The sequence below is a fragment of the Macaca nemestrina genome, chromosome 12, assembly GCF_043159975.1.
Source record: "Macaca nemestrina isolate mMacNem1 chromosome 12, mMacNem.hap1, whole genome shotgun sequence".
NCBI classification, from domain to species: Eukaryota; Metazoa; Chordata; class Mammalia; order Primates; family Cercopithecidae; genus Macaca; species Macaca nemestrina.
In genome coordinates this window covers 7,525,105-7,549,899 of record NC_092136.1, presented here as the reverse complement: position 1 = coordinate 7,549,899, position 24,795 = coordinate 7,525,105, and the positions used below count along the sequence as shown (strand labels likewise).

Below are 24,795 nucleotides of genomic sequence, written 5' to 3'. Positions count from 1 at the left end.
GAGGATGACACAACTGACCTGCCCACCCACTGCTGAGTGGTGTGGGCTGCACTAGGCCAGGGGGCTGCACAGCATCCAGCATGGAGGGCAGGGGAAAGCCAGTTTTATTGAGCAAACTTCCCAGGACCTGGGACATCTTAAATCTCCCCTTCCCCCAGGAGATAGGACCCCTAAACCTCCCCCGGGTCCTAGGACCACCTGACCCACCACTTGTAGTCTCCAGTGAGGAGGAGACCCTTATTTGGCAAGAGATGAACATGTGAGCAGCTGTCCGCCAGAGGAAAGGACGATGGCTGAAAGGAATGAGCCGCTGCAGGCGGTGTCTCCTGTCCAGCTCTGGACAGGACCTCCATGGCCCGACCTTGCTGGCCTCGGGCGCTGGCTGGCCTGGGCCTGCTGTGGCAGCACAGCTTCTGTTGAAGGCTTGGGGATGGCCAGGCTGCCAGTCTGGGGCAAGATCACTCGATCTCCAGGATGAGGTCGTCGCCTTCCAGTGTCATGTCCTTGGTCACATGAACCTTGCGGACAGTGCCCTCCGTGGGCGAGGTCACCACAGTCTCCATCTTCATGGCACTGAGCACACACAGGGGCTGGCCCTTGGTCACCCTGGCCCCTGCCGCCACTTTGATGTCTATCACCTTCCCAGGCATGGGCGCCCCGATCTGGCCCTTCACGTCCTTCAGGGCCTTGGGGTGGAAGTGCATCTCCTAAAGACACAGGCCAGAGGGACATGAGATCCTGGGCCCAGACAGCCCCACCGCCCGGCTGGCCCTGGGGGAGACAATACCTTCATGGCCTGGGTATCCTTGACCAAGATGGACCGCAGCTGCCCATTGAGCTCAAAGAAGACCTGCCTCTGGCCAGCCCGGTTCAGGTCGCTCACGGCCAGGGCTTTGATGTGCAGCGTCTTGCCCCGCTCCAGCTCCACCTGCAGGAAGGGTGCGCAGACTCAGGGCTGGAGGCCAAGGTGGGAGAGCAGTCCCCCGGCCCTGGCCATAGGAAGTCCCCACACTGGGCCTTGGCTCCTCGTCCCTAAAGGCCTAGCTTCCGGTCTCAAGAGTCCTTTCTGCTCCCAAAGCTTGTGAGGCTGAGTGACAGCCGAGCTAAACTCCAGCGCTCTGGGGCAGGGGGGCCAGGGTGGAGTGTGGACAAGCAGCAGAGCCACTGACCTCAAACTCCTCTGCGATCCTGGGTCCCTGAAGGAAGAGGCGAGTATTCAGGCTATCCAGGGGGCCAAAGGTGGCAGTGAAGTCCTTGAAGTGGGCAAACACATCGGGGTACATAGCTGCTGAGAGCACATCTTCCGGGGTCACCTCCTCCCCATGCCGGTCTACCAGCTCCTTCTCCAGTGCCTGCAGATCCAGGGGAGGCAGGGAGGCTCCGGGCCGCCCCTCCACCCTCGGCAGGTCCTTCAGTACCTGGGGAACAAAGCGGAGTGTCAGTCCCAATTCCTGCATCCAGCCCCCACCCTCACATCATGCTGGGCCTTCCCTACCTTAGAGCGAAAGGGTTCGGGGAACCCCCCATGGGGGACACCGATGTAGCCCTGCAGGAACTCCACCACGGAGCGGGGGAAGGATAGCTCTTCTGCCTGAGCTTCAGCCTCTGCCCGGCTCAATCCATTCTGCACCATAAACTGGGCCAGGTCCCCCACGATCTTGGAGGAGGGCGTCACCTGAGAAGGCCCTGGAGGTTAGGGTGCCAGGCACCTCAAGGCAGCCAGCAGCAGGTGCATACAGGGCTGGGTCAGGTAGGAGAGCGCTGGGCAGGGCTCACCTTGATAAGATCGCCCAGCATCTGGTTGGCCTCCACATAGGCCTTCTTGACCTCCTTGAACTTGGAGCCGAGCCCCATGCTGTGGGCCTGGAAGTGCAGGTTGGTGTACTGGCCCCCTGGGATCTCATTCTCATACACATCCGAGTTGCCAGACTTCATGGTGGCCGTGCAGTCGAAGGCCGCGTACAGTCCCCGAGCCCCCTCCCAGTACTCACTGTAGTCAAACACTCGCTCCATGGGCACCTCTGCAGGGAGGCCAGAGTCAGAGGAAGCCTTAGAAATGCATGACTCCTCCAGGACCCAGGGCTAGCTCAGGTCCCATGTCTGACTCAGGTGACAGAAGGCGGCAAGGCCAGAGCAGGGCATCTGGATCCTAGGCAGGTCCAACACTACTGGGACTGGTGGTGGCTGCAGATTGGAGAGGGGTGTGGCCACGGGCTGCTGTTCTTCCTACCTGTGTCCAGGGGAGTCCCTCTGGTACAGGCCACCAGGGCCCCCATGCTGGGCTGTGACGTCATCCCAGACATGGAATCGGCTGCCACATCTACCACATCAGCTCCAGCCTGGGCACAAGCCAGCATGGCTGCCACGCCTGCCCCTGACGTGTCGTGGGTGTGGATGTGCAGTGGGAGGTCGGGGAAGCGGTCCCGGAGGGAGCTGACCAGCATGGTGCAGGCCGTGGGCTTCAGCAGCCCAGCCATATCCTGGAGGAAGTTGGGGAGAGAGATGGTAGAGGGGGCAGGACATGTGCCTGTGGGTGGGGGCATGGTCGGGACAGAGAGGGAGAGATGGACAAGTGGCCCAGGCACCTTGATGCACAGGATGTGGGTGCCAGCTCGCACCAGCTCTTCGGCCAAGCCCATGTAGTACTGCAGTGAGTACTTGGTGCGGCTGGGGTCGGACACGTCGCCGGTGTACGAGATGGCAGCCTCCACCACGCCTCCGGCACTTCCTGCCGCCTCCATGCCCAGCAGCATGTTGGGCAAGTAGTTGAGGGAGTCAAACACGCGGAAGACATCCATGCCATTCTCTTTGGCCACCTCACAGAACCTGCGAGGGTGAGAGCGCCCAGGGCTGAGCCCCACCCCACCTCCCTCTGAACAGTCTTCCCTGGCTCCTTCCTGACCCACTCTACTGCCCCGGGGAATGAGATCTGAGGATCTGGCCTGGCATGGGGTGTGGTATCCACAGGTCGTTGGCGGGGGGCACCCAAGTGTGGACCAGGCCCTGGAGGATCAGCTAGGCCAGTGGCAGCCTGCGGAAGAGGGCACTGAGCAAGGAGTCCTGAGGCCTGGGTTCCAGTCCCAGCCCTGTACCGAGTGACCCGGGCAAGTCTCAGGCCTTCCACTGCCCCAGGAGTGAGGGAGTAATTTAGAATCCTGTTCAGTTCTGCAACTCCAATTCTACACTTCTCGATTATTTCCCAACAGCAGCCCGTGCTGCGTGTGGCCACAGAGAGACTTGGTGTCAGGCCCACTGTGGGGAACAGAGGCCACCACGACGTGGCTCGGTACTCTCTGGGCCACAACAGGTAGTATCTGCCCACCCCACCCCAGGCTCACTTGAAGACCACGTTGTCTGGGTAATTGGTGTAGCCCACAGCGTTGGCCCCCCGCAGCAGCATCTGGAAAGGGATGTTGGGGATGAGCTCCCGGAGCTCCTGCAGCCGCCGCCAGGGGCACTCATACAGGAAGCGCATGGCGACATCAAACGTGGCTCCTGCACAGGAACCAAGAGGCCCAGATCAGCTCTGCGTGTCTGGGGAACTCCGCCAGGCCTTGCAGCCAGCTCTGCAGCCCAAGCCTCTGGCCCCAATACCAGGTCCTGCTCATCTCCGCCGTCCCTGTGTTCCCTGCTCCAACCCCCACAGATTTTTCCCTTGGCTGATCTCTCGGGGGAGACCAGGCTCATTTGTGTCCCTTCTATGCCCCCTTTATAATCCCACCTTCTGTGCATCTCTGTGCTATAATTAACTAACAGGCAAGTATCTCCTCCTGACCCTGGGCCTCCCAGGATGCACCTGGTTTCAGCTCTGCAACCTCGTGCCAGCACCAGGCCTGGCCAGAGAGGGGGCTGGGCCTTCTTCAGTTCTTCCTCTTTGGTGTTCTTGGTTTTAACGTCTCTAGCTTGTCCCCAGTGGCCTAAGCCTTTGGGATTGGCCACACAGTGGGCACCCAATTCCTGCCAGGTGCTGCACAGCATGCCAGCCTACCTCCCCAGTTCTCCATGCTGAAGAGCTTGCTGAAGTTGTGGGCAACATAGGGGGCGATCTTTTTGAGATCGTGGGTGCGCACACGAGTGGCCAACAGTGACTGGTGGGCGTCCCTGAAGGTCGTGTCCATCAGCAGCAGCCCCTCGTGGTTCCGCACAGCTCGAGCAAAGCCCTCGGGCCCCTCTCGCAGCAGAATGTCTCTGAAACCAGCCGGGGGCGGGCCTAGGGTAGACAGGGGCATTGGTGCCCGTCCTGCAGGTGGCAACCTCTTATCTCCCCCATGAGTTGACAGAATGGATCTCACCTACCTATGGGCACTGCAGGGACAATGGGGTCCGTGGGGCTGGGGCTGGCCTTGACGGGAATCGGGGTGGTTGGGCCGTTTACCATGACATGGCCTGGGGAGAGAGTGGGCAGTGGGTCAGGGTGGGCTGGGCAGAGGCTGAGTAGAGGGCAGCAGTGAGAGTGGCTGGGCTCAGGGACAGGGACACATCCCTCCAGGATCCCCGGGCTTCCAGCTGGCCCCTGTCTTCTCCAAAGCAAGCGCCTCCTGGGACCAGGCACTGGGGACCTCTTGAGGGCCACGTGGATGGAAAAGTAGGGTCTCTCAGATCAGGAGCAAGGAGAGTGGTGAATGGGAGGGTGCAGGACAAGAGGACGCAGGGCCAGAATGAGGGCAGGGGTGAGGGGCAGAGGGCACTAGGAAGTTCTTTGGTCATGGGGAGTGGCAAAGAGGTAGGAGCAAGGGATTGGGAAAGGGAGGAGAAGGGTGGGGAGGGAAGGGCAGGGCAGGGCAGTCTCGGGCCAGACCAAGGTAGTGCAACAGCTTTTGGGCCCGGTTCTGCGCAGGCCGCAGCTGGAACAGCTCTGGGTTCTCGTCGATGAACTGGGTGTCCACGGTGCCTGCCAGGAACTGCTGGTTGTTGAGCACATTCTGCAGGAAGGGGATGTTGGTCTGCAGGACAGAGGTGGGTAGGAGGGCGTCACCATGCAGCACAGACAGGGAAGGGAGAGGAGAAAAGGCTGAAGGTGCCACCCCAGGCCAGCACAGCTTCTGGGCCTCACTGCAGAGGGCCACTTCCCCATCCCTCAGCCCTCCCCTTACTCCGGCAGAGTCCCCTAAGCTGTCAGGGGGTGGGCCTGCTCCCTCCATACTTGCTTACCCCAAAGCATGTGCTGAAGGCCACCCCTCCTGCCTCCCGGCAGCCTAGAACAGGCTCAGCCTTTCTTCCAGCAGCGTGGCCCACAGCAGCCACCCTCAACCCCCTGCCCACGCTTCCCGAAAGAGGGCTCTGCCCGCAACAGACCACACTCTGGCACTCTCACTCAGTCACTCCTCCTAGCTGAGTCCAGCGGGCGCGCTTCCGCCTTGCTGCTCGTTCCCTGGGCTTCCAAGCCATCTTGCTCTCCTGTCCTCTTCTTCCCCGGCTCCTCACACATCACAAGCTCCCAGAAGGCCCCGTCCCGGGGCTGCAGCACCAGTGACAGGCTCTGCCTCCAGGGCAAGACCCAGAGGTGCAACTGCCTCCCGGGCCCTTCCTTGTTCACCCATCACATAAGTTCAGCAAGTCCACGGCCAGGCTCCTGCCTGTGCACCCGTCCTCCTGTGCCCAGTGGGTGCCCCACTGTCCCCCCAGTTACCAAAACCTGCATCCCCTCACCCTCACCACTCGCTCCTCCATGCCACTGGTCAACCCAGAGGATTCGACCACAGCCATTTCGGGACCCTGTGACCTCTTCTCCATCTCCGGGCCACACCCTCCACCGCCTTTCTCATCATGGCCACCTCCAGCCACATCACACTTGCCTCGCGCTCCACGCCTTTGCACCTGCCTGGGAAGCTCTCCTTGAACTTCTGAACTCAAAGGCCTTCGTCCTGGCCTCACACCTCGGCAGAGCTGATGCTCACCTTTCCAGCAGGCCCCTGAGGAACGCCCGTGGGCAAGCGCACCCTTCGGCTTCACCTGCTCGTCTGCCTGGGAACCCCTTGGGGGCAGGGCGCTGCCTGGGGCATGTGTCAGTGTGCTTTGTGCACAGGGGCCCTCGGTGCCACTCATTAAATGGCTGGGTGACAACATGAGGCTGGGCCAGGGCAAGTATGACTTAAACGGCCACATGGGGACATGGGGGCCAGCACTGTGAGAGGTGCTCCAAGGCCTGTGAAAGCATGGCCTGTGGCCGTGTAGCGACAGCCCTGGCTTCCACCTCAGAGAAAACATCTCCATGCGTCACTTATTCATGATCCCTGTTGGCACCTTCGACAGGGACTCAAGGCCACCTGGACCTCTCTGAGCTCGCCCTCTCCTCTTGGGCTCCCATCACCTGGAGGCCTGGATAGGAAAGGTGCCTCCCCCCAGCGTGTCAGGTGCCCAACACAGAGCAGGGCCCTGCCAGCAGTGCCGCACCTGTCTGCCCTTGAGCCTTGCCCCTGCCTCTCCTGAAGAGATGCTGACATTTCAGCTGGGCCAAGGCATGGCACTGGAGAAGGGAGGCAGCTAATGAAACCATCCAAAGAGCCCAGATTGCACATGGTGAGAAGGACCCTTGGAGGCCTCCCTTTCCCACACTGTGTCTCCCTTTTGTAGACGTCTCCCCTTTGTGACTGGCGGGCTGCCCATCCTCTCCTCTGTTCTGTAAGCTCTATGGGGGCAGGAACCAGGCCCATCCGGTTCCTGATCAGCTCAGCTCCCAGCACTGGGCGGTGGTGGATGCTGGTAAACATCTATATTTAGAGTGAATTAAAACTTTTTTTTTTTGGCCGGGCGCGGTGGCTCAAGCCTGTAATCCCAGCACTTTGGGAGGCCAAGACGGGAGGATCACGAGGTCAGGAGATCGAGACCATCCTGGCTAACACCGTGAAACCCCGTCTCTACTAAAAATACAAAAAACTAGCCGGGCGAGGTGGCGGGCGCCTGTAGTCCCAGCTACTCCGGAGGCTGAGGCAGGAGAATGGCCTAAACCCGGGAGGCGGAGCTTGCAGTGAGCTGAGATCCGGCCACTGCACTCCAGCCCGGGCTACAGAGCAAGACTCCGTCTCAAAAAAAAAAAAAAAAAAAAAAATTTTTTTTTTTTTGAGACACAGTGTGTCACCTAGGCTGGAGTGCAGTGGTGCAATCTCAGCTCACTGCAACCTCTGGCTCCCTGGTCCATGCGATTATTGTGCCTCATCCTGACAGACGTGCACTACCACGCCCAACTAATTTTTGTATTTTTAATATAGACGGGTTTTGCCATGTTGGCCAGGCTGGTCTCGAACTCCAGGCCTCAAGTGATCCACCCGCCTCGGCCTCCCAAAGTGCTGGGATTACAGGCATGAGCTACTGCGCCCGGTGGAAAACATTTTTGACGGGGAGAAGAGGAACAAAGCCATACCTGGTGCCACTGCACATCAGAGTTGACCTGCACCACGACTGAATCCCCCTCATTTTACAAATGCCACAGCCGAGGCCCAGTGAGTGGTGACAGTGAGAATGGCTTCCGGCTGCCCATAAGCCCCTCACAAGCTGCAGCTGTCCTCCCCTCTCGCCCCTAGGAAATGCTTAAAGTATGTACCATCCATCTCTCCTGACCTACAGGAGGAACTTGTTTTCAGTGGTCGGGTAACGTGCCCAGGACTACACTGCTGTGCCGGCGGGATCAGAATTCCAATCTTGGGTTTCCCCGAGTTTCCTGCCACCTGGTCCATGGGGATCAGGGCTGGAGGGAGGAGAACGAGGATGGCTGAGGTTTAGGTGGCCTAAGGACCAGGAGACACGGGGAGGTGGTGACTTCCCCTGTTTCCCAACTGGCCAGACCGCTGGTGGTGGCGGGCAGCTGGAAGGAGACCAGGCTCGCCGAGCCACCCAAGCCCCAGCTTTCTCCACCAGGAAGCAAGGAACCTCCCCCACCTCACGCCGGGAGCCCTTTCTCTGAGCCGAGCTGGTTCCGAGCCGCTCTTCCAGGAAAATGGCCCGGCGGGGACAGAGCGGGAAGGAGGGGCTGAAGGCGCTGCGAGGACGCACAGCTTCCCACTGCGTGCCCCCGGCCGTTGCGAAGCCGCGCCGCGCAGACCAATCCGGCCCGAGGCGGAGGCCGGTTGGCTCGGAACGCCTGGCCGGCGGGGCGGGCGGGGCAGCTGGGGAGGGAGGGAGAGGCAGCAGAGACAGGGCGGGGCGGCGGGGGCGGGGCGCCTGCCCAGAGGCCGAGCCCTCTCGGCCCCACCCCGCAGCAGCCTTGCCAGTGGGGCCGCCCCAGCCCCCCCACGGCCGAACCCCGTGCCGGTTGGGGACCCTCCACGTGACTCGGTGATGCAGAACGGTTATGACCTTCAGCGTATGTCTGTGAACGCGAGGGTCCCAGCAACAGTGCGGGTTTGCGCTCGGCCCTGCCCGTGGGTGCAGGGACGTGTGGGTGTGTGGGCATGTGTGGGTGTGCTGGGGAGGGTGCCCAGCGACATGTGACAAAGACTCCCGTCTCCGGGAGATGGTGAAGGGGTCCGCGAGCAGGCGCTTTGTCTGGCTGTCTGCAGAGTGAGGTTCGCGCCGCGGCGGCGGGCGCCCGTGCGGTGCAGGATGCCGGGGCGCCAGGGTGGCCGGGGGCGCGCGCGCCTGTGCCAGGGTGAGTGTGCTGCGGCAGCGCCGGGGGGCAGCGCGGCAGCGCGGCGGGCCCGCGCCGGCCTGGGCCTCGGGCGTGACTGGGTGCCACCCGTGGGCGCTGCAGCAGCCGCGTGTCCCCGTGACCTCGGGAGCCGGCCCGGGCCCGGGTGGATCCCCGCGCGCCCCTCCCTGTCCGCCCTCCACGTGCGTGTCCACGGCGCGCGCGCCCGCCGGCGCGCACCCGCTCGCCTGTCGCCGCCGCCACCGCGAACCGCGCTGGGAAAAGGTGCCGGGAACCGAGCGAGCCGGGGCCGCGGGCCCGAGCGCCATGGGCCCGAGGGTGGGCGGCGGGCGGCCGGTCATCCCCGGGCCTCGCCCCCGCGGGAGAGCGGCCAGGAGTCGGCGGGGGCCGGCCGGGCTCGCAGGGAGGCCGGCCCGCGCCCCCTGAGCGACGGACACCAGGTGAGGGGGCCGCCGGGCGCAGCGCGGGGGCCGGCCTGGGTGGGGACACGGACTCCACGGGAGGTTCGGGGGGCGCCTTCTCTGGCGGGGGAGGGGATGGCGCGGAGGGGGGAGGGGGCTGGCGATTCCTGGGAACGCCTGGGAAAGGAAGTTCCGGGACCCTCCCTGCTCTCCGTCCTCCTCCGCTTCCTGCCTCAGGTCTCACCTTGTGCCCAGCGCCTGGACTCCCCCTTAACTGCTTGGGAAATGTGACCTTTGCTCTGGGGGGCCTGGCCCTGCAGGCCCCAACCTTCCCTCATCCCTGGCGGCCCTCTTGGGCCTCTGACCCAGCCCCTCCCCGGGCCAGGCTCACAGAAGCTGGCTTCTGGGACTGTCCTGGGCCCAAGTGGGTACCTGCGCCAGCCCCACCTGTGCCCGGGCTGTGGCCCTTCCCTACAGGGCGCTCACCATGGCCCCGCCGCTCCTGCTGCTGCTGCTGGCCAGTGGAGCGGCCGCCTGCCCGCTGCCCTGCGTCTGCCAGAACCTGTCCGAGTCGCTCAGCACCCTTTGTGCCCACCGAGGCCTGCTGTTTGTGCCGCCCAACGTGGACCGGCGCACAGTGGAGCTGCGACTGGCTGACAACTTTATCCAGGCCCTGGGGCCCCCTGACTTCCGCAACATGACAGGGCTGGTGGATCTGACGCTGTCGCGTAATGCCATCACCCGCATTGGGGCCCGCGCCTTTGGGGACCTCGAGAGCCTTCGTTCCCTGCACCTGGATGGCAACAGGCTGGTGGAGCTGGGTACAGGCAGCCTTCGGGGCCCCGTCAACCTGCAGCACCTCATCCTCAGCGGCAACCAGCTGGGACGCATCGCGCCAGGAGCCTTTGACGACTTCCTCGAGAGCCTGGAGGACCTGGACCTGTCCTACAACAACCTCCGGCAGGTGCCCTGGGCCGGCATCGGCGCCATGCCTGCCCTGCACACCCTCAACCTGGACCATAACCTCATTGATGCACTGCCCCCAGGCGCCTTCGCCCAGCTCGGTCAGCTCTCCCGCCTGGACCTCACCTCCAACCGCCTGGCCACGCTGGCTCCGGACCCGCTCTTCTCTCGTGGGCGTGACGCAGAGGCCTCTCCCGCCCCCCTGGTGCTGAGCTTCAGCGGGAACCCCCTGCACTGCAACTGTGAGCTGCTGTGGCTGCGGCGTCTGGCGCGGCCGGACGACCTGGAGACCTGCGCCTCCCCGCCCGGCCTGGCCGGCCGCTACTTCTGGGCAGTGCCTGAGGGCGAGTTCTCCTGCGAGCCGCCCCTCATTGCCCGCCACACGCAGCGCCTCTGGGTGCTGGAAGGCCAGCGGGCCACGCTGCGGTGCCGGGCCCTGGGTGACCCCGCGCCCACCATGCACTGGGTTGGTCCTGATGACCGGTTGGTTGGCAACTCCTCCCGAGCCCGGGCTTTCCCCAACGGGACCTTAGAGATTGGGGTGACTGGCGCTGGGGATGCTGGGGGCTACACCTGCATCGCCACCAACCCTGCTGGTGAGGCCACGGCCCGAGTAGAACTGCGGGTCCTGGCCTTGCCCCACGGTGGGAACACCAGCGCTGAGGGGGGCCGCCCCGGGCCCTCGGACATCGCCGCCTCGGCTCGCACTGCTGCCGAGGGTGAGGGGACGCTGGAGTCTGAGCCAGCTGTGCAGGTGACGGAGGTGACCGCCACGTCAGGGTTGGTGAGCTGGGGTCCTGGGCGGCCAGCAGACCCAGTGTGGATGTTCCAAATCCAGTACAACAGCAGCGAGGATGAGACGCTCATCTACCGGTGAGAACATGTGCCCCACACCCGGCTGCACTCCTGGTGCCCTCCCTCCGCCCTCTGCTCCCCACAAGGCTTTGCTTTCGCTCCTCCTCTCTCTGGGGCTGAAAACCCCTCCCGGGCCATGGCTGCTGGACTCTTGGAGGAGCAGTGGCCTGGCCTGGCTGCCTGAGGGGCTGGAGCTCAAGGGGTGGCAGGAGGACCCCACCCCATGAGATGTCCCAGGTGTCACTGAGCTGTGCAGGCCTCCTCCGGCAGCAGGTGGCGGTTGGGTCTGTCTGAAGCACATGGCCCGCGCCCGCACGCGTTATTTCTGCCCTGCTGGTGCCATCCCCCCACCCCATCCCCCTCGCTTGCCTGGGTCCTGTGCCAGTGCACACACCCATCTCCTGGCCACACTCTTGAGCCTGTTTGCCTTCCTGAGTGAATGCAAGAGCCCGAGTGGCCCCCGGGGGAGGGGTGTTTGAAGCTGGGAGCACGGGAGTGGGGAGGTGAGGATGGGGCTAGACCCCAGCCCCCAGCTCTGACCACCTGCCCTTGCCTGCAGGATAGTCCCAGCCTCCAGCCACCACTTCCTGCTGAAGCACCTGGTCCCCGGCGCTGACTATGACCTCTGCCTGCTGGCCTTGTCACCGGCCGCTGGGCCCTCCGACCTCACGGCCACCAGGCTGCTGGGCTGTGCCCATTTCTCCACGCTGCCAGCCTCACCCCTGTGCCACGCCCTGCAGGCCCACGTGCTGGGCGGGACCCTGACCGTGGCCGTGGGGGGTGTGCTGGTGGCTGCCTTACTGGTCTTCACTGTGGCCTTGCTGGTTCGGGGCCGGGGGGCTGGGAATGGCCGCCTCCCCCTCAAGCTCAGCCACGTCCAGTCCCAGACCAATGGAGGCCCCAGCCCCACACCCAAGGCCCACCCGCCACGGAGCCCCCCGCCCCGGCCGCAGCGCAGCTGCTCTCTGGACCTGGGAGACGCCGGGTGCTACGGTTACGCCAGGCGCCTGGGGGGGAGCCTGGGCCCGACGGAGCCACTCTGTGCACGGAGGGCTGCTCGGGGCAGGGTGCCGGGGGGTAGGAGGCAGCACCGAGCGGCTGGAAGAGAGTGTGGTGTGATGCACGGGCAGCTTCCTGTGTGCTCCAAGGGATAAGCCTCGTGGGGCAGAGGGCCCAGGGCGGCCACCTGGCCTGGGAGTCCCTCCCTGGTTTTTACTCTCGGTACCTCAGGCTCCCCTGTGTGCTTGGCGGGGCAGGGAGCCCTTTCCTCGGTTCTGGCCTCCAGACCAGAGTAAGGGGCAGGTCCCTCCAACAGGTGCTCACAGCCACCAAGGCAGGGGCTGCAGCCACCAATTGGGAGTCTTGTTTTTATTTATAATAAAATTGTTGGGGACACCTCAATGCTAGTCTCTGGTCTTGTCTGGCTAGGTCCCCCAAGACGAGAAGATGGGACACAGGCCAGTGGTAGCACACAGACAAGGGAGGGGCTACCGGGCCCTGTGGGGGCAGCCACAGCAGCCTCGGGCCTCCCGGCTTCCTGTCCATGGGGGCGGCCCAGGGCTGTGCCTGGTGTCTCTGGCCTGCAGGAGCATGGGCTTGGGCGGGCGGTCTCCCCTCGCCTGTAAGTGCAAAGAACGCCCCTTCCTGCCAGGTGGGGCCAGGACGTGGTGTCCAGTGTGGAGCCTGGGGAGCACACGTGAGCGCCTTCCCCGTGGCGCTTCAGGGGCTGCAGGACAGACACAGGACTGGACTAAGCAGCAGAAGGAGGTGGGGGACAGTGCAGAGCGTACAGTGAAAAGTTCTCATGGCTCCCAGTGCTGACAGCTGTGTCTGCCACCTCCCAGGGCATCTTGTGGACTGGCAAAACGCCATCCCAAAGGAAGAGCAGGGAACCCCACTGCCCTGCCATCAGCCCACGATCCTCTGGAAGGTTCCTGTCAGAACTGTGGGTCCGAGTGGGACGGCAGCTCCCAGCTCAGATGTGATCTGGGCCTTCCAGGGAAGGCGGCCTTTGCCCTCCCTCGCTGCAGGGAGGCAGCCAGATGGGCACACAAGCCCTGCTCTGCTTCCTCTGCTGGGACCCCTGGCCAGGCCTGGGCAGCCTCTGACCTGGCCCAGCCCCTGCAGCCTCCTGAACGATTTGCTTCTAGGCACTGGCTAGGGGGCATGGGCAGACGTGGCCCTCAGCCCTGCAGAGGGTCAGGCTCCCCCAGGTGCTGTATGAGAACTCAGAAGGCAGCCCTGGCACCCCAGGCCACGGCGAACACGCTGCACAGACTCCCTGGTGTTTTCTGTGTGAGGGCCAAGGCACTACCGCCGGGCAGCCAAGGTGAGGCAGGTGCTGTAAGGCGTACAAGTGTGTTCATGTGTGCACGGACCTGGCTCACATGCGTGTGCCTGCCTTCCCAGCCCCAGAACACGCAGCTAGAGGTGGGCTTCGAGAGCCTGGTTTAGATGAATGGGAGCAAGGTCCTTGACAGAGAAGGGTGTGGGGCGCAAACGCCATGGAGGAGTGGGCGGGGGCACGGGACAGCGTGGGTGGGCATGGACGGCAAAGGGACAGGAGGGCCAGGGCTGCCATGCTAGGCACTAGCATGAGGCTCAGGGGGCAGCTACAGCCAGCGGCCTGGTCTCAGTGCACGTTTGGGGAGGACTTAGCACCCCCAGACACCAGAGACACTTATCCTGCTGCTGGCCCCGTGGTCACAGGCTCTAGTGCCCTTTTCTCCACCTGGGGGGCGGAGGACGGTCTAAGGAGGAGGATCTTTCCAGGCCCTCCAGGGTGCAGTGCAGGCACAAGGTCCTATGGCCCAGGGACCATTTTGGCACGTGGGGAGCTGCTGAGGGTGAGAAGGGAGCAGAGGAACTGGGGCACAACCCTGGGAGCCAGCCAGGACCATCAGAGCAACGGGCAGGGGCAGGCGAGGGGGATGGCCTGGGTCACCCCTGCGCATGACCATAGATCCCCTCAACACTGAAGCAGCTGCAGGACATCCCCACCAGGACACCAGGAGCCGCAGCAAAGTGCAGGGGGAGCGCGTGATGTCAGCAGCTGATGTTGCAACACACCTCTGCCTGTGTGCACGACAGGGACCCGCAACAGGGAGGCTGAGAGGCTCCCCACGGAAGGGTAACACTCCCTGGTCTCTAGGAAGCGCGCTGCTTCCTCTCAGGCTGGGAGACAGGCTGGCCACACACAGGCATGGGGCCCAGAAGCCTCCAGGGGCTCTTGTGACCAACCAGCCATGTGGACATGTAAGGAGCGACCGCAGGACCCTGAAGGGACAGCACGGCCCACATGCCCCCCGACCTGCCCACCAGCTGCGCCTCAACAACAGGAAGGGCTGGAAGAAGCTGCAAGGAGGACGCGAGGCCAAAGCAGAGGGGCTGGTGCCAGTGCCCAGGACAGTCCACCCTGTGGGGACCCCCAAGAAGATGGGGTGGTAACTCCCACAGGGGCTGAGGGCCAGAGCCCCTGTCCTCCGGCTCTTCTTGCCGTGACACTGACGGTAGCACCCACGGGACACGTGCTGGCTTCAAAGGCCGAGGCAGCATTTGTTGGCTGTGGATTCCTCTCTAGCTACAGATACCAGTAACAGAGCCCAGCAAAGGGCTCTTTGGATCCTAAATACCCATTTAGGTCCTCATGCCAGGCAGGGTACCCACCAAGACCACCCAAAGCTAAGCTGAGCTGCCAGCCCACCAAGGGCTGGGTGCTTTGCCTCCTAAGCCTCCTGCTCATGTCTCTGGCTGCGCCCCTGCCCTCAGCTGCCCCGACGCACCCAACACTGTGTGCACCAGGCCAGGTGAGGAGAGCAGGGGGCTGGCGGGGGCCTGACTCGGCGCAAAGTGACCATTTCTACACGGCTTGGGCTCTTGCCCGGGGTGGGGATCCACATTTTCCAGAAATTAAGAATTATCTGGGAGGCCAGGCACAGTGGCTTACACCTGTAATCTCAGCACTTTGGGAGGTCGAGGCGGGCGGAACATCTGAGATCAGGTGTTTGAGACCAGCCTGGCCAACGTGATAAAACCCTGTCTCTACTAAAAATACAAAAATTAGCTAGGCATGGCGGTGGGTGCCTGTATTCCCAGCTACTTGGGAGGCTGAGGCAGGAGAATTGCTTGAACCCAGGAGGCGGAGGTTGCAGTGAGCCAAGATCACGCCACTGCATTCTAGCTTGGGTGACAGAGCGAGACTCCATTTCAAAAAAAAAAAAAAAAAAAAAATTATTATCTGGGGAACTTGTTCAAAACACAGGTTCTGGGGCCTTTACCCAAACCTGTGGGATCAGGATTTCCAGAAGGGAGGCCTGATGATATTTAACACACATTCCAGGTGATTCTCACCCCAGAGGGGCAGGAAGCAGTGTGGGTCTTCCTGGAACAAGGTTAGACAGGAGGTGTGTGAGGAAGAGCTCCGGCCAGGCCACTCACAGGGACTCCTGCAGTGGGGTGCCCAGGTGCCCACAGAGTCTGCAAACAGCTGGAGTCTGGCATGCAGCTGCAGCTGGGGAGAGCCACTGACCTCGACCCATCAGTCAGGGGCAAGGCTGAGGTGAGACCATGTGCCGGGCCCTTGGTGGGGAGGTGAACGGCTAGGGGACCCTCCAAGGGCTGGGAGCAAAGGCAGGCAGGGGCTGCAGCTCTCACCTTCACACCTCGGACGCGGAACTCCGCAAGGGCTCTGCTCATCTTGGTGGCGGCTGTGGGGTGGTCTTTGCCGTGGGCGATGACTTTGACCAGCAGGGAGTCATAGTGGGGCGAGATGATGGCTCCTTGGAAGGCGGAAGCATTATCCAGGCGGATGCCCATGCCCTCTCCACTCCGGAACACCTGTGGGAAGGGTGAGGCGTGAGGGCCTGCGCCAGAAACTGCAGTCGAAAAGGCCCCACCCATCCCGAGGCTGGCCAGGTGTGCGCCTGGCAGCTGCTGAGAGCTGAGCGTGCAGTGTCCACAGGTGAACCCCAGCTCTGGCTGGTCAGGTTTTGCTCTGTTTCTGCCACCAAACCCAGGAGTGCGTCTCTTCTCTATGTGCCACAGTCACTGCTGCTGGCTCCCTGTGAGGAGCTGGGAGGGGGCAGAGGAGGAAGGGAATGCCTGCCAGGGAGCGGAAGAGGGGCCTGGGCAGGCAGGGGCCGGCCCTGCCTCTATTCCCATGGACCTGCTGCACCTGCCTGAGCAACCTTCTGGCCTTTCAGACTCATCCACGTGTCCATGTGTTTGTTCCACAGCACGGATCGAGGTCTGCTGACCCAGCCACTAAAGGGCCTCACCATGGACTCCCAGACAGCAAGGGGACGCGCAGGCCGGCAACAGGGCCCCCGGAGGACAACGTGTGAGGCAAGAGGTGAGGCGGACCAGGGGGTTTGTTTTTGTTTCTAACAGGGTGGTGGGGAAGGCCTCAACATCCACCCACGCTCCCTTCCTTTCCTTTCCTTCCAGAAGGGAGGATGGGAGGAAGGGAGGGAGAGGAGGCAACAAGGAGGAAGTGGGAGAGGAAATGAAGGGAAAGTGCCAGAGGCAGGAGAGCGCCTGCCCAAGGGTCCACACCCAGCAGGGAAGCAATCCAAGGGCGAGGAGAGGGCAGCGGGGCAGCAGGACAGGGCCAGGGCCAGGGCCAGGGCCAGACAGCGACGGGAGGGGCAGCGGAGAGGAGGAGACAGAGGCGCCAACACTCACACACACAGGTGGCTCGTGCCGCCTGAATGACTCCTGCAGAGAAAGGCTCCCCAGAGGTGGGGGACCCGTCAGGCCCAGGTAAGGAAGAAGGGAAGTAGGGGGACCACCCAGAGGGACTCGGGACACCCACTGCCCATTTCCGCTTCTCAGGGGTAGAGGCCTGTGTTCAATAAAAAGGAACTTAATAAAATATTTAAGGGTGAACACTCAGCTGAGAGCAGGAACTGTCGGCTAAAAATATTCTGTGGTGAGGCAGGCTCTGAAGAGCCAGGCCTTGGAAGTGGGGATGGAGGGAGGCAGAGAAGTCAGGGGCTGCCGGACAGTACTCAGCCTGGGGCTGCCCCCGCCTACAGATTCCTCCAGAAACAGAATGCAGGCGGCCAGCTCCCTGCTGAAGCCACAAGCTCTGCTGCTTCCAGAATCCAGAGAGCTCTGGTTCCTACCCCCAGCCTCCCCAGCCTCCCCTGTCTCAGAAGCCCAGAGCCTGGCCCATATTCATCCTTGCTCCCCTCACCGCCCCTACACAAGCCCGGGGGCCTCTGCCCTGGACTCTTGAGCAGAGCTGGAGCTCCATCAGTGTCTTGCCTCCTTTGGGGCTCAGGCCCCTGGATAGGGAGCAAGTCCCCAGCACAGCTGGCAAGGTGCTGGTAGCACGTGCAGGGCTGGGAACAGGCACTGAGTAGGCCACAGGGCTCCTGCCGACAGCTGGGACCAGAGGCTGGGGAGATGGGATTCGGAGGTCAATGACTGGGTCCCAGTGCTGAGAGGAGGGAAGGTACAGGGAGCCCTCCTGGAGAAGGCACCAGTCTTGTTGTGCTGAGGAGCCTGCCCCGGGCTGCCTCAGCGCCCCTGACACCAGCTCTCTCCCGCCACCAAGGCCGCCGTCTCACAGCCCTGAATCCGCCTCTTCGTCTCCCTCCTGTGCCGCCATCTCCGACTCCCTCACCCATCCTTGATGGGCCCCTGAGCTCGGCTAAGACTCCATTGGGACCTCTGGGCCCAGTCCTTTGCTGCCCCCACCCCCAGGTCCTGCCTTGCTGGCCCCTCCCTCAGATGGGAGATGGAGCTTGGGCAGCAAGGCGTGGGGCTCCTGTGGGAGCTGGAGGGTCAGGGGCTGGCTTTGTGTCTGGGTCCCTGCGTTTTGCTCCAGCAAGCTGGCCTGCTCCGCGCTCCCGCCCTCATGACTTCCTCCTGGCCTGGATGCCCGGTGGTCTCTTCCCCTGGGAGGCACCGCCCCTCCTCCAGGCACTGCCTGCCTCCGTGTACTCTACGCCCAATTCAGAGCCCACATGCGGGTCCTCCCTAACTGCCGGGCTGTGGCAACTTGGCGCCGCAGCCCCAGGCACCCGGCAGAACCTGTGCACAGGGGAGCTGGCATCTCCCTCTGCTCGAGCGCTGCCCACCTCAATGCGGCCAGTGTCCGGCTGGAAGCTGCGCGCGGGGTCCTCGGTGGTGACCCGGCACTGGATGGCACAGCCGTTGATGCGGATGTTCTCCTGCCGCAGGCCCAGGTCGGGTAGGCTCCTGCCTTCAGCCACGTGGATCTGAGCATGGACCAGGTCTACACTGTGGGGCATGGGGAGGAGCGAGGAGAGGACAGGAGAAGAAGGGGAACATGAGGCGGGGGATGGATGAGGGGCACTGCAGCTAGGGGGGCGTCCACACACAGTGCGACCCCTGCCCATAGCTCTGGGCCAGCCTGAACAACCAGCTCCTCCCAGCCAGTGGCTCCACAGCCCCCTGCCCTGCTCCCACCAGGAGCAGACTAAACTACACTGTGCCTGGCAGCTGGAGAGGGCCCGCTGAAATACCAGGACCACCTGCTCCCGCACCCCTGACTCAAGACGCCGTCCACGCAGCTCCTCCCAGTACTCTGCCTCCTTCTTCCTTAAGGTCTGTTTTCCCTACTGCCCTAAACACCCCCTTGGTAAAGCCTAGATGTGAAGCCTCAGCAGATCTCCAGGTCAGAGGGCCAGGATAGCTCCTTCTTGGGGCCATATGTGCTGTGCTGTGTGGGTGGCTGTGAGGGGGGCAGTGTGCAAGAGAACAGGTGCTGTGAAGGCTGGGCTCCTCGAAACGGCAACCACAGCTGTGAGAGGGCTGCACAGTGGGTGCTGGGTCAGGACCTGTCTTTCTGGGGCCTGTTTTCCCGCTGGGCTTGTGCCCAAAACCCCCTAGAGATGCTTGGAGAGTGCAAGCTTCCCCAGCTCTGCAGGGTTTTCCAAGCTCAGCCTTACTGCTCCTAAGGGCAGTCACAAGTCCAAGTGGAACAGCTGTTTAAAAAAACAAACAAACAAAAAAAACAGACCAGGCACCACGGCTCATGCCTGTAATCCCAGCACTTTGGGAGGCCAAGGTGGGTGGATCACACGAGGCCAGGCCTTCAAGACCATCCTGGCCAACATGGTGAAACCCTGTCTCTACTAAAAATACAAAAATTAGGCCTGGTGGTGCACGCTGTAATCCCAGCCACTTGGGAGGCTGAGGCAGGAGAATCACTTGAACCCAGGAGGCAGAGGTTGCAGTGAGCTGAGATGGCACCACTGCACTCCAGCCTGGGCAACAGAGAGAAAAAAAAACACTCAAGGTTTTACATGTATTGCCACTGAGGCTTGTGGTGCAGGCGGCCTGGAACCTACGCTGGCAGGATTTCCCCGTGGTCCTGCTGCCTGCCGGACCACTTCGCAGCAGAGATAGCTCCCACTCAGTGCCATGGGCCAGGCTGCGCTCCTCCCATGCTTCATCTCCACCACAGTGCGCCGAGAGCCCTGTCATTCCCACCAGAGGAGGAGCTCGAGGGTCAGAGAGGCTGGAGCTCACCCAAGCTCCATATGGCTCAGGACCTGAGAGCACCTGAGCCCCAATCTGCCTGACACAAAGCTGTGCTCCAGAGCAGACAGACTCCCATTCCTAATAGGATGCTCTAGACAGACCCAAGACCAACGAGTTCACAGCCGCTTGAGGGGGAAAAGTCTCACTGGGCTAAAGTGTTGGCCTTGTCTCTAAGCTTCTAAGGAGAGGGAGGGGCCTCCATGCCCCTGGCAGGCCACAGCAGCCAGTCCAGCAGCATCCTCAGTCTCAGGTGGGGTCGGGACTGGGGGCAGAACTGGGGTCAGAGACGCTCCACAGTGAGATGGGCTGGCCCAAAGCCAGCATCAACAAATTACATGGCTCAAAATAGAGACCTTGAAGGGGCGAGGGCCATCGTGACTGTCATTTAGAAACCAGGCACATTTTTAAAATGTCATCCGCAGTGCCTGCAGGGGGCATGGTAGTGCCACCTCTCTAGAGGGCTGTTCCGAGGGATGCTGCCTATCCTTCAATCAGATAATCCTGTTGAAGGGTTTACCCTCAGAACTCTTCAGAGCTGAAGCCAGACATTCGGGCACACATGATAACTGACACGCTTAATAACCACCAGAGCCAGACACAACCTAATTGCCTAACAATCGAGGACTATGTAAGTTAAGAAATATACGCAAGACGGAATAGTATGCAGCCACTAAAAGTATTCAGAGAGAATTATGACCTGGGGAAATGCCTTCAACAAATATTAAATTTGAAAAGTAGAATAAAAATTCTATATAAAACATCTCAATTGCATTAAACTATGTCTCTAGTAAAGCAAGTAAACCGGGAAAGCAGCAAACCAAAGACAACCGGAGAGGCCTGGGTTCCAGCGCCAGCTGTGTGAGCCCGAGCAGCTCTCCAAATGTCTCTGAGCCTTGCTTTCCTCCTGACAGATGGGAGCACCTCGGCCTGAGCAATCGGCAGCGTCCTGACAGACAGGAGGGCGGTCAGTCATTTTTATTTGCTCCTTTGTGCTGATTTTTATAATAACCATGTAATGCTTTTAGAATAATGACTTTTAAAACACTAAGTACCTGGATCCCCATTGCTCTCCACCCACGTGGGGAGTGAGTGAGCCCCTGGCTGCCCCCAGGAGCCACTTCGCCTGCACTTTATGCAAAATCTAGAGGCCCCGCGTCCTGCCCCGCCCACCCGCCTGCCCGCACTCACTCGGTGATCTCCTCCGTGACCGTGTGCTCCACCTGCAGGCGGGAATTGACCTCGATGAAGTAGTGCTTGCCATGCCTGTCCACCAGGAACTCCACGGTGCCCGCGTTCTCGTAGCCCACCTGTGGGGGCAGCTGCGTGAGCAGGGGGCGCACAGGCAGGACCTGGGCGAAGTGACTGGACCCAGGACAGGGATTCCATCCCACCCACTGGGTTGGCTCCGTAAAAGAACGGACTGCGGCAAACCCTGCCCCCAAAGATGGCAGGCAGACCCCAGGGCTCGGGCCTGGACACGTCCCCCAAGTAGTCCACTGGGTTCCAGGGTTCCCGGAGCCACAGATGGCTACACCCAGCTCATCTGGGAAGAGACATGGGCAGAAGCCTCCGCCCACCCCAGTCTCGGCCCTGCTGCCTCCAGGGCTTGCCCGCCAAGGCTGTGTCATCCACTCAGACCCGGAGACCCAGGCTTCTCCCAGCACCTGCTTCTGCTTGGAGGTGTTTTCAGAAAGTCCCCTTCTAGTCTACTGCGCAGTCACCTCTGGCCACCACCACCCAACAGAATTCATTTGAGAGGTACCAACAGATAATGACTCTAACTCAAGTTTCAGCCCTAATTCCAGTTTCACTTTTGGCCCCATCAAAACCACAAACCAGATTGAATCACCTCCCTCAAACCTGTTATGGAATGTGAAATAGTATAAGCCAGTGAATAAGACCTGATTCCTGAGGTAAACCAAACCTCAGCTCTAAACATGACCCTGGTCAATGCCTCGCGTTAGCTGTGGCTGAGGCCTTGCTGCAGAGCGCACATCCCGGCCTTCAGCCTGGGGAGGTGACAGCATCCTCCGCTGCCTATAGGCCGGGCAAGAAGAGTGGGCAGGACCCCGCTGCATGCCTGGCCACAGCAGATGCTCTCCAGGCCAGGCCTAGGGCAGGTTGCTGTGGGAGATAGCTTACCTCAGCCTCCTCCACAGCCCAGGACCCCCCGACCAAAGCTCCCAGAAGAGCAGAGATGGGCAGAGGGTGCACAGCAAGGAAACAGATCATAATACACACGATGTAGGAGACAGAAGCACGTGAGGGAGGACTGCCTTTATAATGGCCCTCAATCTTGACAGAATCCACGGAATCTCATTCTCCTGATGACAGGGACGAGCCGGTGCCACAGAGAAGCCAGCTCTGTGTAGCAGCAGGGCTGAGGAGGCGGCTGGGGCTCCTTCCCTCCCTCTTCTCAGCCATCCTGGACTCTAAGCTTGGCCTCTGGGCCAGGTGCCTCAAATGCACATGGAAAGGATGCCATGGACACATTTCTGGCCCCTGAGAGAGTCCTTCACCCTCTTCTCCCCTTCCCCCACCAACGCCCCACTGAGAGGCCTGCCGGCCTGTGAGCACAGGCTCCTGTCCCCACGGGAAGCCCACCCTTCACCTGCTTAGCGAGTTTCACAGAGTCGCTGGTGAGCCGAGTCCGAAGCTGCGGGTCCAGGTGGGTGGCGGGGGCAATCTCGACCACCTTCTGGTGCCGCCGCTGGATGGAGCAATCTCGCTCGTACAGGTGCAGGATGTTCCCATACTGGTCCCCTGGGGAGGGAGGTAAACTGGGCTCAGCTTTTCCTGGAATCTACACGCCTCCTAAATGCCCCTACCAACCCCACATAACCACTGTGGCCAGTCAGTGCTGGCTGCCAGCAGTACAGAGGCTGCCAGGAGAGACACCAGCACCACCAAGGCTGCAAGGACCAGCTGCCAGCTCGGCCCCTAGGGCCCACTTTCCAGAGTCCTCTGTCCTCAAGGCCAGCCGCTGTGACCCCACCAGGACTGGACCTCTCAGCTCCTGCATCCAGCTGCCCCAGGCGGGGCGTCAGGACCACTCACCCAAGATCTGCACCTCGATGTGGCGCGGTTTCTCGATGAACTTCTCCACGAACAGCGCCCCGTTCCCAAAGGCGGCCAGAGCCTCTGAGTAGGCCCGGGTGTAATTCTCCTCCAGCTCCTGTGAGGGCGGGCGGGGGCCAGGCAGACATGGGACCCCACGGCACTACCTCTCCCCTGCCACGAACCCCACCCACTTTCCAGATCCCTGAGTGGTCCACCCTGCCCCCACAGCAGGCTGCCCTGCCCTGCTCCCAGCCCTGGGCATCTTCACTCACCTCATAGCTGTGCACGACCCTCATGCCACGGCCTCCACCCCCATAGGCCGCCTTAAAGATAATGGGGAAGCCGTAGGTGTTGGAGAACTCGTGGGCCTCATGCAGGGACGTGATGGGGGCGTCTGTGCCAGGGACGACAGGGACACCTGTTGGGGGAGAGGTGTGGGGGAATCTCTGTAACGGGCAGGAATCCCTGCCACCTCTCCCTGCTGGACCCTCTCCAGGAGCTGCGTGGCCACCCCTTGCTTGCCCATTATATTCACCCGCAGCGATGGCGATGGCCCGGGCCTCCACCTTGTCTCCCATCTTGCGGACCACTTCTGGGCTCGGCCCAATAAACCGGACCCCTGCATCCTGGCAGGCCTGGGCGAAGTCCGCTCGCTCAGAGAGGAACCCGTAGCCAGGGTGCACTGCATCCACGTTGTTCTCCTGCGGGTGGGAGTCAGGGAGAGGACGGTACCCTTCAGTCCCTTCCAAGGCCTCGGCCAGCCTCTTCCCCTGCCTCACCTGCTGAGCTCCATCCATTTACCCACCCACGCCCAGAGACGCTGAGCACACCAGCCTCAAGAGACCCCCGCGGCAACTAAGACTCCCTGGTCCCTGCTGTCCAGGCCCAGCCAGGCCGCTGGGCTCACCTTGGCCACCTTGATGATGTCTGGGATGTGCAGGTAGGCCTGCACGGGGGCCAGGCCGCGGCCGATGAGATAGGCTTCATCTGCTTTCTGCCGGTGCATCTGGCCCGTGTCCTGCTCAGAGTAGATGGCTACGGTGCGGATGCCCAGCTCCGTGCAGGCCCGGAACACACGGATGGCAATCTCACCTAGAGGGCAAAGAAATGAGAAGTTAGATTCCTAGGTCCTAGGAGAAGCAGAAAGGGGAGTGGGGAGCCAGGGCCTGGAGCAGAGTGGGAGAGGAACGCCAAGGCTGGGGCCGGCCACGAGGCTCCTCTCACCGGCCCCACTGGTGCTCACCTCTGTTGGCCACCATGACTTTCTTGATGGGCTTATACTCCAGGCGCCGGACATTTGGAGAGGCAGCGGGGGCGGTGGAGGTTCGGCGGATTCCCAGGAGCCTCAGGCCCCCATGGACTGTTCGGAACTTCAGCATCTGGGGAGCGAAGTCAGAGCCCAGGTTAGTGCAGCCTCAGCACTGAGGTTCCCCAGAATGAGTGAGGGCCCTCCCCAACCCCACAGTGGCCCCACAGAAAGGCCAGCACCATCTACTTCCTGGATGCCTGGCCAAGCCCAACATTTCCTGGCTCTAGAGAAGGGAGCAAATCCAAACCGAAATGGAGCCCCCGGCTCACCCTGATGTTCTAACTGTGACTTTCTTGTTGTAGAGACAGGGTCTCCCTATGTTGCCTAGGCTGCTGGCAAATGATCCTCCCGCCCCAGCCTCCTGAGGCAGTGTTTTTGTCCATTCTGCGAATGGACATTTGGGAGCTCATTGAGGTCAATGGTGAAAAAGCAAATATCCCAGGATAAAAACTAGAAGGAAGCTATCTGAGACACAGCTTTGTGATGTGTGCATTCATCTCGCAGAATTAAGCCTCTCTTTTCATTCAGCAGTTTGGAAACACTGTTTTTGTAGCATCTGCAAAGGGATATTTGGGAGTGCATTGTAGTTAAGACTACAGGTGTGAGCCACCGTGCCCAGCATAAAATGCACTATAACTTTTTTTTTTTTTTTTTTTGAGACGGAGTCTTGCTGTGTCACCCAGGCTGGAGTGCAATGGCCAGATCTCGGCTCACTGCAAGCTCCGCCTCCCGGGTTCACGCCATTCTCCTGCCTCAGCCTCCCGACTAGCTGGGACTACAGGCACCCGCCACCTCGCCCGGCTAGTTTTTTTTTTTTGTATTTTTTATTAGAGACGGGGTTTCACCGTGTTAGCCAGGATGGTCTCAATCTCCTGACCTCGTGATCCGCCCGTCTCGGCCTCCCAAAGTGCTGGGATTACAGGCTTGAGCCACCGTGCCCGGCCCAAATGCACTATAACTTTTAAAAGTATCAGGTCGGCCCATCCTGGCTAACACAGTGAAACCCCATCTCTACTAAAACAAAACAAAAGAAAACAAAAAAAAAAAAAACAAATTAGCCAGTCATGGTGGCCGGCGCCTGTAGTCCCAGCTACTCGGGAGGCTGAGGC

At 61.6% G+C, this 24,795-nt stretch overlaps 2 protein-coding genes across 9 annotated transcripts in view; one reads left to right on the top strand and one right to left on the bottom strand.

Annotated features, from left to right (window-relative positions):
* Window positions 1-24,795, bottom strand: part of LOC105469659 (pyruvate carboxylase) — a 110,392-nt gene that overhangs the window by 316 nt on the left and 85,281 nt on the right. For 7 of the 8 annotated variants that reach the window (XM_011720992.3, XM_071074205.1, XM_071074207.1 and 4 more), the window contains 20 exons: window positions 23,621-23,756; window positions 23,285-23,469; window positions 22,913-23,078; window positions 22,650-22,795; window positions 22,375-22,492; window positions 21,929-22,080; window positions 20,506-20,624; window positions 17,889-18,051; window positions 15,457-15,639; window positions 4,799-4,943; window positions 4,297-4,386; window positions 3,989-4,210; window positions 3,339-3,495; window positions 2,586-2,826; window positions 2,231-2,480; window positions 1,777-2,021; window positions 1,496-1,675; window positions 1,170-1,418; window positions 788-928; window positions 87-707 (listed from right to left, as the gene is read on the bottom strand). In XM_011720992.3, the coding sequence (XP_011719294.1) occupies window positions 459-707; window positions 788-928; window positions 1,170-1,418; window positions 1,496-1,675; window positions 1,777-2,021; window positions 2,231-2,480; window positions 2,586-2,826; window positions 3,339-3,495; window positions 3,989-4,210; window positions 4,297-4,386; window positions 4,799-4,943; window positions 15,457-15,639; window positions 17,889-18,051; window positions 20,506-20,624; window positions 21,929-22,080; window positions 22,375-22,492; window positions 22,650-22,795; window positions 22,913-23,078; window positions 23,285-23,469; window positions 23,621-23,756 (3,537 nt within the window). In that variant the 3' untranslated portion in view covers window positions 87-458. Of the gene's footprint in view, window positions 1-86; window positions 708-787; window positions 929-1,169; window positions 1,419-1,495; window positions 1,676-1,776; window positions 2,022-2,230; window positions 2,481-2,585; window positions 2,827-3,338; window positions 3,496-3,988; window positions 4,211-4,296; window positions 4,387-4,798; window positions 4,944-15,456; window positions 15,640-17,888; window positions 18,052-20,505; window positions 20,625-21,928; window positions 22,081-22,374; window positions 22,493-22,649; window positions 22,796-22,912; window positions 23,079-23,284; window positions 23,470-23,620; window positions 23,757-24,795 lie in introns of those variants that run through there. The other variant, XR_011610460.1, reaches the window with a different exon arrangement.
* On the top strand, window positions 9,114-12,055 carry LOC105469658 (leucine rich repeat and fibronectin type III domain containing 4). Its single transcript, XM_071074208.1, is given in 3 exon segments — window positions 9,114-10,821; window positions 11,363-11,813; window positions 11,815-12,055. Coding segments are annotated over 3 exon segments (1,908 nt in total). The 5' UTR covers window positions 9,114-9,472; the 3' UTR covers window positions 11,923-12,055.